The sequence below is a fragment of the Atta cephalotes genome (genome assembly GCF_000143395.1).
Source record: "Atta cephalotes unplaced genomic scaffold scaffold00006, whole genome shotgun sequence".
NCBI classification, from domain to species: domain Eukaryota; kingdom Metazoa; phylum Arthropoda; class Insecta; order Hymenoptera; family Formicidae; genus Atta; species Atta cephalotes.
Genome location: NW_012130070.1, coordinates 7,452,694 through 7,473,485, shown reverse-complemented (window position 1 = coordinate 7,473,485; position 20,792 = coordinate 7,452,694). Strand labels below are relative to the sequence as shown.

General features: G+C 27.8%; 1 protein-coding gene across 1 annotated transcript in view; it reads left to right on the top strand.

Moving 5' to 3' along the window:
* The window catches only part of LOC105626795 (GTP-binding protein RAD), a 37,013-nt gene extending 20,306 nt beyond the window's left edge, over nt 1–16,707 (top strand). Inside the window, exons 3-6 of the mRNA XM_012208090.1 lie at nt 4,319–4,531; nt 15,237–15,319; nt 15,456–15,645; nt 16,421–16,707. Of these exons, the coding sequence (XP_012063480.1) occupies nt 4,319–4,531; nt 15,237–15,319; nt 15,456–15,645; nt 16,421–16,707 (773 nt within the window). The remainder of the gene's footprint in view (nt 1–4,318; nt 4,532–15,236; nt 15,320–15,455; nt 15,646–16,420) is intronic.
* The last annotated feature ends 4,085 nt before the right edge of the window (nt 16,708–20,792 follow it).

Sequence of the window (20,792 nt, the reverse complement as noted above, 5' to 3'; positions counted from 1 at the left end):
TATAGAACTATATATTATATATAAAATAAATAATATAAGAGAGTAGTGTTACTAAAATTAAATAATATAAATTAATATGTTATTATTATATATNTGTGTGTGTGTGTGTGTGTGTGTGTGTGTGTGTGTGTGTGTGTGTGTGTGTATACACATATATATTGAGCTCCATTTTAAATCTAAAAATTCTCTAACGCTTTTAAACTGCGAAGCTATTTTAAATGTATTGTATACATTATGGATTAATAAATGTAGCAATATAGTGATATTAATCTATAGTTATTCTATTTCTAAAATCTGACACAGAGTTTTCTACTTAATTTATCGTAAAATTATTTAATAAAAACAATATCAAAATCTAAGAGATGTTTACAAATCGCCTTTACACATTTTGAATTAATGAACATTACAATTCAAAAGCAGGTTGTAGACACACATTTACATCCACACAAAAACTTAGCTGTATATTGTAATAACATCAAATGGTGATAAAATTAAAAGATGATGATTTAATCGTATCATGAAATCATCTCCTCGCAAATCATTTCTACTGCGGAAATATCACGTCTAAATACGCGCAAAACGATTTGGCAGCCGATCGTACGTTGAACGTTTAAACTTTTATTAATAGAATTTACTTCACCTATTCGATGGTCAAATCGATGCACCTGTATCGTGTTTGTCGTGCCAGATATTTGTTCGTCAAAACCAAGCAGCGCGCGAACGAACGCACAGTTAAAGCAGGACGTTTTCCCATTTTTCACTGGGAAATAACTTACTTTTGCAAAAGCTTGCACCGATATATCGTAGCAGCTCAGTCGAGCACTGCATGATATTTTTATCAAAAGCACGTGGAAAATAACGGTCCCGCAGTGACCTGCAGCATGTTCCTGTCAGCTGACATTACCTTGTAGTAATCAATGGTGTATTGCAATCGACACCTATTTTCAATCCGATTATATATCACATAAATAACGATATATGTTTATCAAAGCTACGTGTGCAATAAAATATTTCATACATTTCTATAATTGGATTACGGAAAATCATGTTACAGTTAATAAATGGCATTTTACTTAGAAATCATATTTTTTAAATCTTTTCGGATAACATTTATCATGATAAATGACATCAAAAGCTTTATTATCATTAATATCAGAAAATATCTAGAATAATTTTTCAAAGTTGGCATTTGTTTAAAATATTTTATTATTTGTATAAAAAAAGTTTTCTTGTATTATTTTATATTTAATAATAATTCAATATTATGTCATGTATCACATATTACATGAGTTCTTTCATCCAAATCGTACTGCAGCATTGCTGCCATCGATAAAAATAGTTAATGATGCCTATACTGCTGTCGTATCATCTAACGTTCGATTATCGTTCAACTATCGTTCGAATGTGATACGAAATTTTTCCGGATTTAACGAAGTCGGAAAGGAAATCGGATTGTCCCTACGAGTTATCTGACGCTGTCCAATTTTCTCTCTGTTTCTCTTCTCTTTCTCTCTTTCTCTCTCTCTCTCTCTCTCTCTCTCTCTAGCACGATCGATTCTATCTCTTTCATTCATTCATACATACAAGTATACGCCACAAGTAGCACATGTCGGACTAAACTTTGCGCTAACAAAGGTATGAGACAAAGAGAAGGAACGGACAGACGAACGGATGGGATATCGGTGTTCTGAGTCGCTGAACAGGACGTGCGTTGTTCTCCTAACGGATGACAGCCGCACGTTGACATCGGCGTATACACGTGCACATGAACACGCGAATACGGACATATGATATCAAGTAGGAATTTTACACGCGTATTGTGATCTTTATAACAGATGCCTGTGAACTTTTTGGCAGGATTGATTCGACAATCTAACTTTGTTTCTTAAAGATTGAGGGTACAATAGCAAAAATAATTCTTATTGATATTTGTTAAGTTTTAATAGCAATAAAACGAATTTAATATGAAACATATTTGTTTGCTGAGAAACACCTGCAAACAATTTTTTTTAAGGATTGAGAGAGAGAAAGAGAGAGAGAGAGAATGGATGAATTAAAAAAAATATATACACAATTATGTTACTTTTAATAATTGATCTTAATGTTAGACTTAATAAAAAAATATTACTACGCAAAATCAATGAAAATAAAAAAATTCTGTAACAATTTTAATTCAGTGTGCAATTATATACATGTATATTATAGAAATAAAATAATATTAAGAATTTAAATAAACATGAAAACAACAAGATAAATTAAAATGACTTTAACATAGAAACAGCAATCAGAATTTCAGAATATTTCGCTTCAACACGTAATTTCGTCAGACGCGAGACTTGGATTTGAGTCATCTTGTACATATGATACAAAACTGATGTATGAATCACCTCACAGATAAAATGGATTCATGAATCATCTGAGGTCTATGAACTTTTGAATATTCCTGAAATTTTCGTGTTAGATCTGTGCTTTTTTATTCTTAAATCTTTTATTTTATAAAAATGAAATGCAAAATCTAATAAAATTAGATTCAGTAAAAATAAATAATTTTTTGTACTATTTTACATATACATGTAATTATTATTCTTTCATTTTTTATTCTCCTTATTTTTTTATATTTTTAATTTTTTAATTATTTAAATCTAATTTCTCAGAGAATAAGTAGCATTTTATTTAAAATAAATCAATACCTTATATGCGTGTGTATGCGTTCATGTTTAATATATAGAAAACAATCACTGTACACAGGTGTGCAACTTTTGTTTTGTTAGCTAGTTCAACCTGACGTGCAATTACTAATGCAAAGCAAATGCATTAGCACGAAGCGTGTTCAATAGCCAAAGTTTACTTTTGCCTAAGGAGTATTTACAAATTCGAATACATATCGATTTAATTTTCATGTTAAATCACATTTATCGATAATAGTTTTAAGAATGACCCTGTAAATTCATTACTCAAATGACGTTGCCATTCATTTTCAAATGCAAATGTACAAACTATAAATTACTTAGAAACAGTTGATCTGTGTATAAGTTCGGAACTTTGCGTACGTTACATTAAATTTCTAAATGTATTTAATTATTAAGATACAATTAATAGATTTTCAGAAAAACTAATTCCAGAAAATATAAAAATAATCAATAAATTCTTTCTATTTTTTGATTAAATAGCAAATAATTTTTATAATAAATGTAATTAAATAAAAATATTAAATTATTAATTTTTATTTATTGTGTCAATAGAAGGCTTACATGATGATGAATTTAAATATTTCAAGATAGATTTCAATGAATTGTAAACATAAATCTGTTTTTAACAATAGACATGAATCATATTAAATATGCTTTCTATATAGTATGTTTTATAAATATGTGTTATAAAATATTCTGCAAATAATATATATATGATTGTATAATAATAATAAACAATACAAATTGTAGTTTCTTTAATCTTTATTTGTTTTTTATTGTATCGAGTACGTTTACAAAAAGTATATCCAATAATATATAAATCGAGTAATGAACGTGTAATTATTATCCTTTCAAAAGTCGTGAAATTTATTTCATATTTCACAAGAATTGCGTTATTAACTGTGAGATGAAATTCTCTGTTGAGAATTTCGACCATTCCACCTATGCTCATTTCTTCCATCAATCCCAAGCATATATTAGAATGATGCCCACGTAGAGTGTGGTATTAGCGAGATAAATCGAGGTCAACGCTCTGTAAAGGGCGCATTGGTGTTTAGAATATATAATGTGTTTTGGACACCGGAAACCACGTGAATGTGCAAATGTGTATTCGATCAATATATAAACGAACTGAATATTAACATATATATTAAAGTAAAAGAATTACGAAATATAGAGAAAGGAACACAATGAGTTAGAATTTATATAAAAAAAGAAGTTGATGATTTATAATGGCTATCTTTGGCAACAAAGTAAAATATATTTGAAATAAACGAAATAAAGTATATATACGAAAAAAATTGTTGTTGTTTATTTGTTATCGGGTTTTTATTTTATGACTTTCAAAAGAATAATAATTATACGTATATAACTTCGTTTTTGTATTATTTATATTATTAAAATATGCCTTTTGCAAACATAATCGACACAAAAATTAAGAACAAATCATGATTATATATTATTTTATTTCTTTTATTAATCATTAATTAATTTTTATGTAAATCTTTGTATTAAGTTATTGTATGATAATTATTTGGAGTTTTTTCTCTATGTATAAATGTGAAAATTTAATTACAATTGCATATTTTTTTATCTATAATGTTTAACGATTGCTTTATGTTTGGTAGGTGTTGTCAATAGAGGAGATTCCTTTAGAAGAAGAAGATCGAGATCGAATTCTTTAGCGCCTGCCGATCAGCAAAATGAGGAACGGCGATTGCCGCCCAAGGAAGTAGCTTCACATAATGTTGCTATGTTAGGTACAAGAGGAGTTGGAAAAACTGCCCTAATCAGTCAGTTTATGACCAGCGAGTGTATAAACGCCTACGATAGACAGAGAGGTGAGTCTCCTACAATTATACATAGTATAAGACATTATAGTATAATTTTACAATAAGGTTTATTGTAAAAATCATTAAAAAAACGCGATTTTAAGCCTAAAAGAGGAGTAACTTTACTATTATTATTATTCTTTTATTGTTAGAATTAAATAAATTTTATTTTGAGGTAAGTATCTAAACGTTCATTATTAGAAAAGGTAAAATTAATCATTGAAAAAATATAAAAGATATTTTATATTCTTCTTTAACAAAATTTTTGATAAGGAAAAATCGAGGAAAAATTCAAATAAAAAAAATATGTAAACATATGCCATATTCAATGATGAGTTTAGTATGGTTAGATTTCTGACAAATACATATAAGCCTTTAATGAGTAAAAGCACAATACAATAAGAAATTTATAAACATAATCTCGTTTGGGAAGATAAAATTTCTCGGTGGAATGTTTTATTGTTATCATATAAATGTGAATTCACATAGAAACGATTATAGAAAGGAAATCATTGGACATTTCTTAATTGATTCTATAGGCAAATAATCTTTACGGCAACTTTCAACAGTTTACATTTCGATTGTTCCGTTATATCGCGTGAGTTTACACGACGGTCTCTAGTGTGTATTTCGATTGTACTCGATGTGGAAAGACGGCGTCAGACTCCGCCTGAGCAGCGCATAATTTCCGGCTTCCTAAATTCTATAAACTCTTTGGAATACGCACAATTCTTTGAATGAATTGATTACAATTGAGCGATGCTTAAGTCATATCTTGGAACGAAATCAAATAAAATAACATTAATCTGCTTGACAGAAAAAAGAATACCCCGTGATTATACATATAATCTTTTCTCTTTTCCATTTTATATAATAACTTTGATTTTTTATCCATGATTATAAAATATAGAAAATCTAATAAATATAAATCGGTTATTATTTTAATATTAACATAATATTTAAAATTAAATATGGAATAGAAAGAATAGCAGAAAAAAATGAAAAAATATACATATAATACAAAGTAAAAAAAAAAGAAAATATAACGTGTTTGAATGAAATATGTTTGTTAGCATTAAATAAAATAATATTCATTATTGTACTATTTAAAAGTTAAATTATTATAAAACGAATATAATTTAAATGTAAATAGATAAAAAAACAATATAATTAAATTTTTTAGTAGCATAAGTTTTCAGTAATGTAATTTGCTGTAAATTGCGTCGATGTCAAAGATAAATTCTTCTAAAATATCGTAAATCTAATATACGAGACTCTATTGAATTACTTGGTAAATATTTTACAACCGAATCTTTATATAAATTAATATAAATATTTCCTCAGCAAATATTTCATTGCTCTACTTCATTTTTCGCATTCTTTTTTAATATTAAACAGTTCTTTAATATCAAATAGCTTAATAACTCAGTTATAAAATAAAATTCCAAAAATTAAACATTAATTCAGATAATTTATCTAATTAAATTTTGATTTTATAGATTATATTTTTTTTATAAAAAAATTTTATTATTAATCACTTCATATATCTTCATTATTTTTTGTAAAACTTTAAATCTTTCATCACGTAAAAACTTTGAAGCGTGCGTATTGTTTTACAAATAAAAACATCATCTGATATTGATTATTGAAGTGATATCTCGTGTAGTACAAAATTCGTACAAATCTGGAATTGACGATAGTATATCGTCTTGATAACAATGTGAATGATCGTTGTTCAATTGTTTGTTCTCACTTGTTAAAACAGATGTGAGATAACTTTCTTATTTTTTACATGTCATTGATTTTAATTATCATATTTTTTTTCATCCACAATTATAAAATATAGAAAATGTAATGAAATATAAAATATAAATCGATTATTTTTATAATATTAACATTAATTTCATTAATTTTACTACAATGTAATTATATTTTCGATCTTTATTGAATAATCGTTGATCAAAGAAACAAATTTTGCTTATTAAATTGTAATTATGTATATATTATCTCTTATATCTCATGTCTTACATCAAATAATTGAAGTAGATGATGTTACTCAAATCAACTTTTATACTTATCTTTTTTACGAAAAATGTTTGCTTGTTGCAAATCCTGTTTAATTTTTGCTTTATAAATCATAATTAATTATGCAAAATTTCTCAAGCTGATATCTCCTCGCAGCATCTGCTTTTCATTGAAAAACTTCATCGCGAGTCTTTCATTGGTGTTAAAGTATGATAAGCGAGACGGGCGAGGCTTTGTTCCAGTTTGACACATTCAATCCTCGTTCGGCGACGTCATCCGGCGCTATTACGATCGATATTCGTGCGAGCTATCAAACAATGGGATATGCTCGCGTGGTAGAAAAAATCCGCGCCCTCTATTCTCTCTCTTCCTTCCTTTTCTCTCTTTCTCTCTCGTGCTTTTTTTTATGTCCCAATGTAATAGAATTTTCTATTTATGTCTGCGCGCAGGCAAGTGGCTTTCGCGGAGATAGTGGTTTCAAAATGATAGTGTGATGAGTCCTGATGTAACTCTCGTAACACTTCCTGCGAGAAACTTTTTACATATTGTTGTCAAATGACAACAATTAGAATATAAAACACGCGGCGAAAATATTGTATTATGACGATAATATAACTTTACTTTATCATTAGGGAAAAAATGAAATTTTTAATGTTGATGAAATTGTACAATTCTTAAATTAATGAAACGTATAAATGGACAATATTTCTTCTCGTCATGAAGAGTAGGTTCTGAGAACAAGACACAGTGATTCGCGCTAAATGCTAAGAAACTAAGAATAAATGTTGATTTTTCTGATATGCCCCATTTTAAATTAACAATTTTAATCGTTTTTTTTGCACGTTCCTCTTACAACGCGATGAGTCCTTCTATTGCATTATTTTTTCCTCGTTTTGATTTTTTGCAATCACGGTTGATGTCGATGAGAAACATCTAAGATTTATTTACTTTGCAATCATTTTTTATGTAAACTATAAGCAAGATTTTTCTAAAAAAAATAAATAAAATGTATATAATTTGATCTCAATATATTGACAAATAATCACCGTACAAGTGCAATAATATGAATAAATTAGAATTTTTAATCCTAACTGATAGTTGTTCTAAAATTTCTTTAATTAATATTAACGGAACTAATGTTTTAAATTAATATATCTTTGCTTAAAGTTAATATAATTAAATTTTGTTTATTTTAAGAATTAAAATGCAAGGCATAAAATTATGTGATTTAAAATTATGTAAGGTTGTAAAACATTGTTTATAACAAATATTTTTTATGTAATAAAAAAAATTGGACCGATGAATACCAATTAGTATTAAGAAAGATAAATAAAATAGAGACAAATTGACGGGTTGGCTGTGTTTCTCGTAAGCGTCTCTTCAACTTCTGATTTTTCTCTTTTAGTTTTCCCTTTAGAATAATTATTCAGCTTTTCAGATATACGCAATTTCTCTCGCAATCAGTAAGAGAAAGAATTTTTTTCTTAAAGAAAAACAATTTGTTTTCATTATTTATTATACATACGAAAATGTATTTTATTAATATTCTCCAATTGATTACCTTTATTATTAACGCTTCCGCAATTTAATTAATAATTTAATCATGGCGCTCGCACACAATTATTTTCTCTATGTAATAGTATACATTTTCTCTATGTAATAGTATACATTTATCGAATTCTGTAGCTAGCATGTCAATGAATTTGTTCTCGCTTATCACCGTATATATATATATATATATATATATATATATAACTTGATCACCATTCTTTCATTCAATTGTCGATATATTATTCTATGATTGATATAAATTCTATGATGAGAATATGATTTATAATAAGAGAACACATATTATGTTCCTGCATTTTCGAGTACATTTGCGAATATATTTTAAACTCGAATTATAATAGTGTTTAGAGTGATAAACCGTGCATGCATATGAATTACGTTCACATTATAGCTCAGATATATAATGGCATTATAATAGCTTATTATGCTCATGTGCATAGTACGGTTGTATTCTGTAATTTATCTCACAATCTAAGACACATTACTATTTATTACTATTTATTATCTCTGTTTTGTAATTAGGTATCTAAGATTTATAAAAGCATTATATAATTTTAATTATGTATTAATTGATGAATATCATGTTATAGCAATTAAATAATAATCCATACTGATTATATTAATACACTAACACATTGTTATATTGATACATCAATATTGTACATTATGAATTACATCTTAATTTGAATTACTATTTATTGTTTTGCAATTGTACTATGTATCTAGTAATTATAGATTTCAAAATTAAGTTAGCTCATAATTTGTGGACCGCTCTTGACAATGTCTATTACTGTTTCAAAAAAAGTTTTTGATTTACAATCCAATTGTTTTGTAAACTTTATTTTTAAATTTATTTTTAAATATTTTCCTGCATTATGTGTTTACTTTTATAAATACAGTAGATTTGAGTAAAAAAAGAAGAAAGTGAGTTTAAACAAAATAAAGCGGAAATCAGTATAATCAATTATGCAAAAAGCTCTACGACAAATCTTGTTCGGAAGATTTATCACGATGATGAGGTCATTTAAATCGTTATGCAATATGAATAATGATTGCTATAATTATATTCAGATCATTTGATAGGCAAAGAATATTATACTTGATGGAACAAATTTCTCAAACTTTAACAAAGAAATGAAATTGATATTCAAATGTCACTAAAGTGATTAAAAAATTATGGTCTTTCTTAAAATATGAAAATACAACTTCAAAAATATGAAATTATGAAAATTTAATTATTTGAATTATGAAAAAAATTTTTTTAATTTGTATTTAAATAATTGAATTTTATATAAAATTTTTTAGTGAATTTATTTACCATTTTAGATAAATTTTCATAATTTTTATATACGTAAATTTTGTTTACTTATGAAAATTAATAAAACGGATTAAATGCAGAAAGATATTTCCTTATTTCTTTGAATAATGTTTGGAATATCATAGAACAAATGTCTAAATATCACATGTAGCTATGTTTTTGATAAATTACCAAATAAAGTATCTTAAATTTTATAATAATAAAAATATTCTAACGTTTTGAATAAATTTATTTTTTATTAGATATTAACTTTGACGCTGGAGCTTCCATTAGAGAATTATTTAATATTCTCTTATGTTAGATGATTTTACAAAGCTATTTTTTTAATACGATGTACAGTCATTTTAAAGCTGCATATAATCTAATATGACAGTGTAAGTTTTTAAATGAATAATATACCTGGCATTTTTATCAAAACAGTGGATGTGATAAAAATCTACATTCTTCTAAAATAAAATGAGCAAAAGGGGACGTATAATTAAAACGACAACAGAGAAAATAGATACAAAAATAGTTTTAGTCTGACTACAGTATAGCTCAAAATTTCTGAATATACGATTCTATTCCAGTTACACTCCATTCCATTGTTGCATTTCGTGTAAATTAAAATTATCTAAGATCGACATTGAATCAATAGATCATCAATCGATGCAAAAAGTAAAAAGAATTTAGGCTGATGTCAAGTTTCACGCGTTAATTTTACTGCAAATCGGGAGGTCAAGATGCGATTCGCTGCGCAAACGAGAGAGAAGAGAATGAGTGGACATTGTAATCTCAAATGTGAATCTAATTGGATCATCTTTTATTTTTTATTACACATTTTTTCTTCCGTGCTTTAATTAATTGCTTACGAATAAGATTGCGATATATGATATTATAATAAAACGATTTTCTCATAAGATAAATGTGAATTGTATTCATTAGATGTTACAGAGATTACAGACATTAGATATTATAATTTTTTATTTGCTCCATCAGTTTTTATTGTAATGCTCAAAAAAGTTATGAAAATCTAGTAAATTCTTTTGTTACTTAAAAAGTATTGATAATATCATTCTGAATAAAATTAATATTGCACAAGAAAAATACGTTGTGCATGTTGATACAACACGGTTTTCTATTTTAATTAATTTTGTAATCAATATAAAATAGCATAGTAACAATTCTTAATATGCATTATTTCATAATCAATTTGGTGCAAGTTTTTTCTCAAAACAAAGAAAATAAGCTGTAAAAAGAAAATAAGCTGTAGAATTTTTCAAGTTAGTAGTCTACGTTTTCTTCACGCAAAATTGTCAATTTTCTAAGTTTCTACAATTTAAATTTTCCTTTAAAGTTTTAAGGTTCTACTATATCATTCGGATACATATTTTATTTCAAATGTGCGCAAAGCATTTTGTACAGTCAGATATGCAGCAACCATGACGAGCTTCGTGACTTTGCATGGAAAAAGGATCAACGACGTTCGTGTCGAGTGTGTGCGAGTCGATGGAATACGTCCGCCTCGAAAAGCAAACGAAACGATTTCCACGAAGGTATAAAAAGAAAAGCGCAGGAACAAGCCGCTCGGAAATAGCCGCGGTTAATTTTGCGTCTGCTCCGTGCTATAAATGTACATCATAGAGAGTTCGCGTCTGTTCATCGTCTGTTCTCCTTCTCACTCTTCGTTTGAGTCCCTTTACTTCTTCCCATTTTTTTCTGCCTTTTTTTTTTTAGCTCACTATCTCTTTAAAATACATTGCTGTGTTTCCGGTGACGGAAACTGTAAGTGTTGTAATATTGATAGATTCATGATGAGTGTGTTGATGCTCGTGATACTCTCGAATTATAATTATATATAATTTTGCACATATATCACTACGTGATATTTCTATATTTGCATTTCAATAGTTTTTAAATTTGCAAATTAGTTATCTGTAATAGATTTACTGTAATAATCGTTTATACTTACGCCAAATATTTTAATAGATATTAATAAATAACAGCATAAATTAACATTTTGAAACTCGAAATGGTATTAAAAATGTTTTAAACGAAGTAGCAGAACAATTGAAATAGACAATACTACTACAGTAAATTAAATTACTTGAAGCCTCGTGCAACAGTGATCTTTATTGATAAAATCTGTTGTCAAAGTTAACAGTTTTAAAAATGAGAACTTGTTATAAATAAACCTTGATTATTTTCCGGTAATATAGTTTTTATTAAATTTTATGTGTAAATGAAACATGACTACACATTCGATATCAAACAGTTATTATCCGTAAAAATTGAATAGAGACAAGAGAGAATTTTTCATTGGTGAAATACAAGTGAGATTTTTATACGGTTAAAGGTTAATTAAAAACGTAAATTCTTTTGAGTGTCTGAAAGATCAATAATTTGTACACACGAACGAAAATTGCGGCGCGCGCTTGCGCTAACGAATGCGTTTCACCAATTTCTGCGATATTTATTCGTATTTCAGTGATTTTGCAACCTCGAAATGTCAATTCTCTCTTGCATTTATGATATTCCCATCATGGCTATCAATCGAACTTGTTCCTGATCATCAATCATGTTATATCCCGTATGCACGATTTTATTGAGATAATTATCTCGTGAAAAATATCCGTCTTTATCCGAAAGCGATGCAGCGTTTAAGTCACGACTATTGTGTAAATATTATGTTCATTAAAATGCATATAACTACGTATAATTACTATTTAGTTTTACGTCAAATATTCCGTAGAAGTCGTCGCAATCTCATGTTAATGTTTGCCTCATAATTTTATAATCCTTTTTGCAATGTGACGTTGAATTTACATAGAAATTTGCATGCCTCAGTTTGCTTTTGTAGTTCCGTAATTTTGCAACTTTTTAACTTTATAACAATGTTCGCTTTTTTCCGAACTTTCTATGACCGAATAAGATAAAACACGCAACTAGTGTGTTGCGGATAGCGTCTTTCTCGTTCACTGACTTATCCCATGCTTCATCTTTAAACGGTCTTTAAATGGTCAAGAGATGGATTATCCAACTTTTTTCTCTTTTCTTCTCTTAGGTTTTTTCACGAAACTAGGTACATGTCCCTCAATCGTGTCTGACCGTTAATTTTCATTTTCTGGCAACAGCTGAATATGTGAAATGAACATTGCTAATTTAATACAGTTACATTTTAAAGAACATCTTACTTCCAAAATTTATTATTATTCCCGGAATGCCGGGAAAACAACGTTGAAGGCCAAACCTGCAATAACGTTGAAAGCATATAAAAATTCAGTCTTATCCCTGACAGTAGTAGATGAGAGAGAGATTGTTTAAAAAAACTAATTAAAATATCGTTTAATTATTAAAACCGTTTTTTTCCTTTATCATGTGTTTTCTTCTGTTACTTTTCCCTCCGTATTTTCTTCTATTTTTTTATCTAAAAAAAATCGACATTTATTAATTATGAATAGAATATAGTCTTTTATGCATTGACTTCCAAAAAAAGTAGGTTAAAAGTTGCTAATTTATTAACTATTATTGAATTATTTCTGTTTTATTTAACAAAATAATAATATATCATTGTTTCGAATATATGTAAATGCACAACGTGTCGGCAATAAAGAAGAAAAAAGAGAATAGAATTCACTGAAAATGGCGAAATGCATTGCATATTCCATATACAAACTGACGTGAATTAGAGATATTTCATATTCGTCGGAGTTCAATTAAAGTTGTCTGTTTTTGTTTTAAATACAATCTTTATCATATCAAACATGTTGCAATGCTGTAATAACATATTTCAATTTATCTGATGAATTATTTAAAAATTTTTTTAACTCGGAATAAACAAAATATATGTACTTTTTATATTTTAATATGTCATGTACTACTCGTATATATGGTGAAAGTAAAAAGTTTTGTACAAGAAATTTGTTAGAAAAAAAATCTTATTTGTAGAAAGTAAACATTAATTAGCAATTTTATACAATGAATACATTTTATTTTAACATAAACAAACAAGCTTCGCATGTATTCTTGATTTTAGAAGCTAAATTTCTCGTTTGTACGAATACTTTTTGAGCATTCAAACAATACAATTTTTAATTTTCGCTTATTTTTCAGATGATATATTTTATATAATTAATATTAATATTTTTTTTGGTATATATAATTTTAAGAAACATACAATCTATTTTATTCTTTATGAATAAATTGTTAATTAACCAATAAGAGATCATTAATTAAACATTAAATTGATGTTGAAATCATCGTATTTATATCGATTCAACATCAATTCGATGACTCATTTCTTACTGAATAATATTTATTTTAAAAATATTAATTTATTTTTAATTTATTTTTATTATATAATTTATATAATTTATTTTTAAAAATAAAATTTTGTCAAAAAAATATTTTCTCTGTACGAATACTTTTTGCACTCACTGTATGTATATTACGCATAAGTTAGTTTAAAATAGAAAGGAAAATGAATCAGAATTATTGAGTGTGGAAAAGAGACAATAGCTGAGATATTTTATATGTAAAATGTGTATGAGAATAATTGTTAAAGTAGCAAGAAATATTTGATTATATAAAAACGTGTTCAATATAACTAAATTATTAATTTATTTATTTGACTTACGAGGTATTTTACAACTTGAATCGCATTTTCGTGTTATATCTATATGGAATACAAAAAAGAGGATATCTTATCTTATAATATATTAAACTTTTTCTTTTTGCTGTTATGTACAATATATTTTTTTACACAAATGAAAGAAGATCTACAGCTACTTCTATTAATTTTTATAATCTAATTTCATAAATAGTTTTATTTTAATTGCAATTTAACTTTTTTAATTTTTAAATAAGAAGATGAATGAATATAAGTTTGCACAGATTTTTACGATAAGATTTATTTGTAGTATTTATTGTTCCTTACTCTATTCTTCTTCCGTTAGCAGAACGTTCGTTTTTATGACTCCCATTGGCATCTGTAGAACTCTCTAGAGAAATGAGAATCGTTCAACCGAAAAAAATTAGTTAGGACAACGACACTCGAACGATTCTCTGACGTCACGGTTGATATTTCGTTAGTAAGCTAAAATCAAATCGGTATTGCTCTTGACAGGCGGCCCGTAGACGCATTTAAAGCCATAAGATTACATCGGTTCTCTCTCACGTCAATTACGTTTTCTTGCTCTAGTAATTTCTCGCTCGCAGGCGAAACAGATTTATTTACAGCTCTGATTGTTTTTTCATCATGTTTATAAACGAGAAGAAGAAATAAATGAATTGATGAATTATGATAATATTCTATCCCTTTTTTATTGTTTTTCTTGATGATTGAAAAAAATATAAAGCGCTTCAGAATATAAAGTATTTAGTAGCGTATGTCAATAATGTTGTAATATTATTACATTATTAATATTATTATTATATTAATAGATATTATTACATTATAACTATAATATTACTACATTATTACTACATTATAATAATATAACACATAGTAAGGCCATAAATAAAATCAAAATTAATTTAATTATTTATTTAAAGATTTAATAGAAATTAAGGGAGAGAATTTCTATTATTTATTAAAAAAGGATATAATGATTCGTTTAATATAACAATGTCCTCGAAAATATATATACTATAATTATAATTTATCTACGATTTTAAAGGAATTTTTTTATAACGATATCATATTATATCTATATCTCTCTATATGATATATATTTAACGTTTTTATTTTCGTTTTAAAATGTTGAATCTGAAAATTTTTTGTAAAAGATATTCTTTATCTTTTATTTTTTATTCTCATTGCAGATGTACCAAGTGAGCAATCCGTTTTCGTGATGCTGAATGGTGAAGAAAGCGAGCTTAAATTCTTAAACATCATTAATCTTAAAGTAAGAGAGAATAGCTGATTTACTTATTATATAATGCTATAAAGCGTGATATTAAATAAATCTTTATTTACTTATTCTATTTTTTCAAAATACATAAATAAATAAAATTTTTATTTTATTAAATAAATTTGTGTAGATCGAATTGGAAAAAATGCCATTGCCAGACGCCTTTGTCGTAATGTATTCAGTAATCGACAAGGCGTCCTTTCAAAGGGCTGAAGAATATCTCGCTCGACTTCATGATCAAGATCTTCTTCGTGGTAGACCGGCTATTCTGGTCGGGAACAAGGTCGATTTGGTTCGTTCCAGAGTGGTTTCGCCCCAAGGTAAGAGGCGGAATCTTTCTTTTTTGCACATATTTTTTTCATAGGTAGACGGTTTTATGACACTTTATAAAATTGAACGTTTAGTTAACATGATATTGTATATAAGGCAAATTCTAAAATAAAAATAGGATCACCATATCTGTATATGTACACGTGTACTGAAAAAAATTCAGAGATTTGAATAAATATTTGTTTAAATAGTACCAATGGAACTATTACATTTACAGTAAATAAATATTTGTTCAATTAAAAAAAATACATTTAATTTAAGTATCATTATTTTAAATCGAATAAACATTTATTTTCTATAAACAAATGGTCCTATTGGTACTACTTAAACAAATATTTATTCAAATTTCGTAATTTTTTTTTCAGTGTATATGTATCGCATATGATGTCTATTTCAGATAATTAATCTTTTTATGGCTGTAAAATTTACTGAATATATTGTTATAAAATAAAATGTTTATATATAAAATGTTTAATATTATTATATTATTATTAAATATTATTATATATTTATATCATTACAATATATATTTATATATTACTATTAAAAAGTAAATTCTAGACTGAAGGAACATATTTATATTTAATATAAATCTATTTTTTGACTCTTCTATTTAAAAAAAAGAGCAAAGATTTTTTTTTAAATTCTTTATTATTGTACTTCTATTAAAGATATAGTAATGGAGAACTTAAACAATAATAATTTAAAAACTCCTCTATTTTAATTGTAATACTTTATCTCAAATTTTTGGACTGTACATTGTAGATGGGAAATGCTTGGCATGTACCTACCGTGCGAAGTTCATTGAAGTATCGGTGGGCATCAATCACAATGTCGACGAGCTCCTTGTTGGAATACTCAACCAGATCCGTTTAAAGGTGGTCCAAAGTAACCAAGAGAATCGAAACAGCGGTGGCAGTGAGGGTAGTGCTCATTGGTACAAATCTAGAGGCGTTGTACGCGCCAGTATGAAAGCCAGACAGATGCTGACTTGGCTTTTCGGCAAAGAAGATAGCAAATTTAAGAATTGCGAGAACCTCCACGTACTTTAAGTCACTGCGAAAAAGATTGCAATCGAGCTGCTCGACTACTGTTTTATTAGTCACGTAAGTATGGCATGATTTGAGAAACTTCTTTCTCGACAGGAACTTTATTAGAATTCCAGAATTGAAGGAATTTCCGTTGGGAAAGGATTGTGAAAATGTAGTGAATGTGCTGAATGGATGCATCTTCGAGTCAACAATATGTATGTACCTTAATGTTTAGAATTGAACGTCAAGTCTTCGTTACTGATAATGTTTGTGAGAATATTTTGTAATCCTAGAACGAGCGAGTTGGTCCGTGGACCAATGGATACTATTAGCATCGGGTTAACAAAGTGCCAATTAGTGAAAATTGATGCGCACTGAGTTTAGGGAGAAAATCTCTCGATTCCATACTCGTTTAACTAGAATTACCTTCTGAGAAATGTGAGTAATTAATCCTTTCAGTCCCAGGTGTGACTGAGCGCTGCTTCTCTAAAATAATTTTTACGACACAAACTTCGTCTTCCTTGATTTTTGAAAGATGAAGTATTATCTATTAAATTACATTCAAGTCTTTATTCAAGCATTGCTGGATATTTAGACTATTTCGTGTTTATATGCAGTCTTATTTTGACAATAATTTGAGATTAATGAAATTAACATTCTGACAAATTTTGTTACATTTATCGTTGCTTATTTTGTACTGATCGTACATTTTTTGTCAATATTCTACTTGTTAAAGAGAAAATTTTAGTAAAATGGGCATTTATATATCGCACATTTCAGTTTTATGTAATTACAAATGATGTTGAATCTAATGGCCCATAATAGCGCAATCAAAAGTTCAAATCAATTCGTGTGACGATAAGAAAAGAATTTAAACCGGACCATGGTGCGAATTAGTCGCCTTAAGTTTACGACTTTACTGTATGATAAGACCAATTATTAATCTTTTTATTTAGTATATGTATATACGAAACTTATATACATGATATAAGCGTATATTTGCGTAAGCAAGTTCTATACAAATATACCCAACGTGTATGTACAACATCCCTTAATCCCTCCGTTGACAAGTGTCGATTTTACCACATAACGGCGTTACATAAACGTTGTATAAACAGAATATACCGTTATTCTCGCGTCGCTAAATTCGCTTGTGTCATTAATTTCTCGCGTTCCAGTGGACTTTTCGCAGCCCGGTATTGTATATATAAAACCAACTTAATGCAATACGCTAATGTTACTTGACACAATGTTATAAATTGTATATAAAAGTCATGAGATTACTTTAATACCTAACAGGTGTTTATTACAGCTAGAAAAAATATAGTGTAAAGCTGCCTATATATGTTGCTAAAATGTTTCCTACGCTTATATTGAGCGAATCTATATATGTCGCGCCTGTGCGTGCATAATTTTTATCTAAATTTCAAAGTAGATAATTACATCGATGCGTATTTTCCAGATACGTTAAAAGTTATTATACGACCGCGCATCAAGTAGCTTTTAATTAGCGCTTTGAGGTCTGACTCCGTGTTAATCGGATATTCTATTAATTATTTTGCAATCTGTTTTATACGATTTTATGTGTGATACCGATATTGATATAGTACGTACATAGTTCATGCGGCATTTTGTGTGCAGTATTCTGCCGTAATGGAAATGAAATCTATCATGTTGCGTGTTTTCTTCGTGAGCGTCGCGAGAGAAATGGGTATAGCGATGGTATATATACGAAATTATAGTCTTCTGAAGAGAGATATTCTTTTCGAATCTTTAAGAAGAGTGTCTATAAAAAGCTGTCTATTTTCTGCGATCTCTATGCCTGTATCCGAATTATACGAATGTTGCGTAAAATCTGAGTGCGTAATACTGTACATCTACATGATGGGAACAATGCGCGAATGACGTGCAACTTTGCCCTTCTCATGTGAATATTTCATTGTCTCTAGACTATGTATACGAGAAATTAACGTTTCGGATTACAGTAGTAAATTATGGACTTCCTTTCTCTCGTTGCATGAACATATTTTGAAAAGTATTTATGACTTTTAATGATCCAAATAAAACTAAAGAAGTTTCTTTCTTCGTTATCGTTGTTACCATTGTCATGCAATTAATTCGATCGTAGCGTCAAATGAGAATTGTGACGGACACGATATGTAAACTTTGAGTTTAAGGATTTATCCCGAAATGTTTTTCAGCCGAAAAACTGAAGATTTTTACCAAGTGCCTTTGCGTATTTTTGTAATTTAAACTAACTCAGTGTAAGCCCCATGAGTATCGCACTGTATAATCTATTATTATATATATATATATAATAAGTAATATATATATATATATTACTGATATATTTATTTGTTATTAATTCATCATGTTTCCTGAGATCGCTGCGTTGTGTAATCTCGATGGCGTAACTTTTCTTCCCAAAAATATATGTGATTTAATTAAATATAAATATCAAGTATCTGAAAACTAATCAAAATGCCAAAGTGATAAGATACTTCCATCTAAAGACACATTGAAAGTTACGTCATCGATGAATCTTCTTGTTCATTTGTGCCATTAGCATTTCCTTAAAACTATGAATGTAAGTTATTAAAGTGTCATTGTGTCTGCTCGCTGTAATACGTGACGTGACAATACTGCCAGTCCTTTTGGTTAATAAAATGCTGAGAAAAACTTCTGCTTTAATCCTACATTATCATATAAGTAATTTTTTGTTTGTTTAATTGTATAAGTTTTCACATGATGCATGAACATATCATATTCTTTACATATTCAATAATATACTTGCGTTTGTGTACTTCCTACAAATTAATTTAAATTTATATGTATATAATATAAATATAAAGTTTAGACTCTACACTAGTAGACTTTACTCTAGTATAGTATTTATCTACATAAAAATATTAGATATTACTACTTAATATTGTTTATTGTTACATAATACAAATTCCAAAATTTTGTTCAAAATATTATAACAAGAAATTTCTCAAAAAATTAAGTAAAAAAAAATTAATTAAATAAATTGATTAAGTTATGTAAATGTTTTAAGCAGTAGTTTTTGGAATATGAGATCGATTTGAAATATGCGATTAATACATTATGGCCATTTGTTCATGCATTATATGCAATTATATGCAATAATATTAATAAACGTGTATTTTAGCTCACAGGCGAAATGCCATCTAAAAAGTCTGTAATTGGCATATTCATATCTCAATATCTCAAAAACTACTGCTTGAGGTAACAATTTTCAAATAATTCTTTTACTTATTTTTTTCGAGAACTTTCTCCCTCTTGCTGTAATATTATATCATGTATAAATTTATTTATTATATGTACATATAAGTTTATCAATGTAAATTTTTTTAAATTAAATTATTAAGTTATTCAATATTAATTAAAAAAAATTAAAACAAATAATAGCTTTTTGTCTATTTTGAAAAAAAACAAAAGTACATCTGTTTGTGAATCTATAATATAATCCGTTTTTCCAATGCTAAATTTTGTTATAAACGATAAAAAGCTGCCAATCTTTAAATTCAATAATATGCAGTTGCTTTTATTGCTCCAATAATTGTTATTAATACTACTTCCTTAACACGTGTAGGAATTACCGCGCATCATCGCTTATCGATCGCATGCCTGGCATGCGTTTTTTTTTTCGGATTGTATTTGCTTCTTTTCCAAGCCAATATCTATCGTAAATCATTAGTATGTAGATACTTAGTTAACAGATACTTGTTCCAGACGCATGCGCTTTGTGCATCGATTATTTTGCTTGGTGCCAGATATTGCAAACCTCTGGCCATGGCAGATTGCCATGCAACCAAGGAAAACAAGTACTCAGTTCTTGTAACCTCGATTGCACGTGTACTTGACAGTATCGATACACAGGATGCTACCTGAACCTCTTGGGCTTTAAAGAATTAGCGATGAAGAACGTAAAATATATCAGATCAACTGTTGATTTTTGCGCATATACTACAGTTTTATATACATATTAATGCAAATAAAAAATATGAAATTGAATCTTATTGTCATTGTTGATAGCTTACACCAGGTAGTTATATACATTTATATACAAGATAAAATAATACACA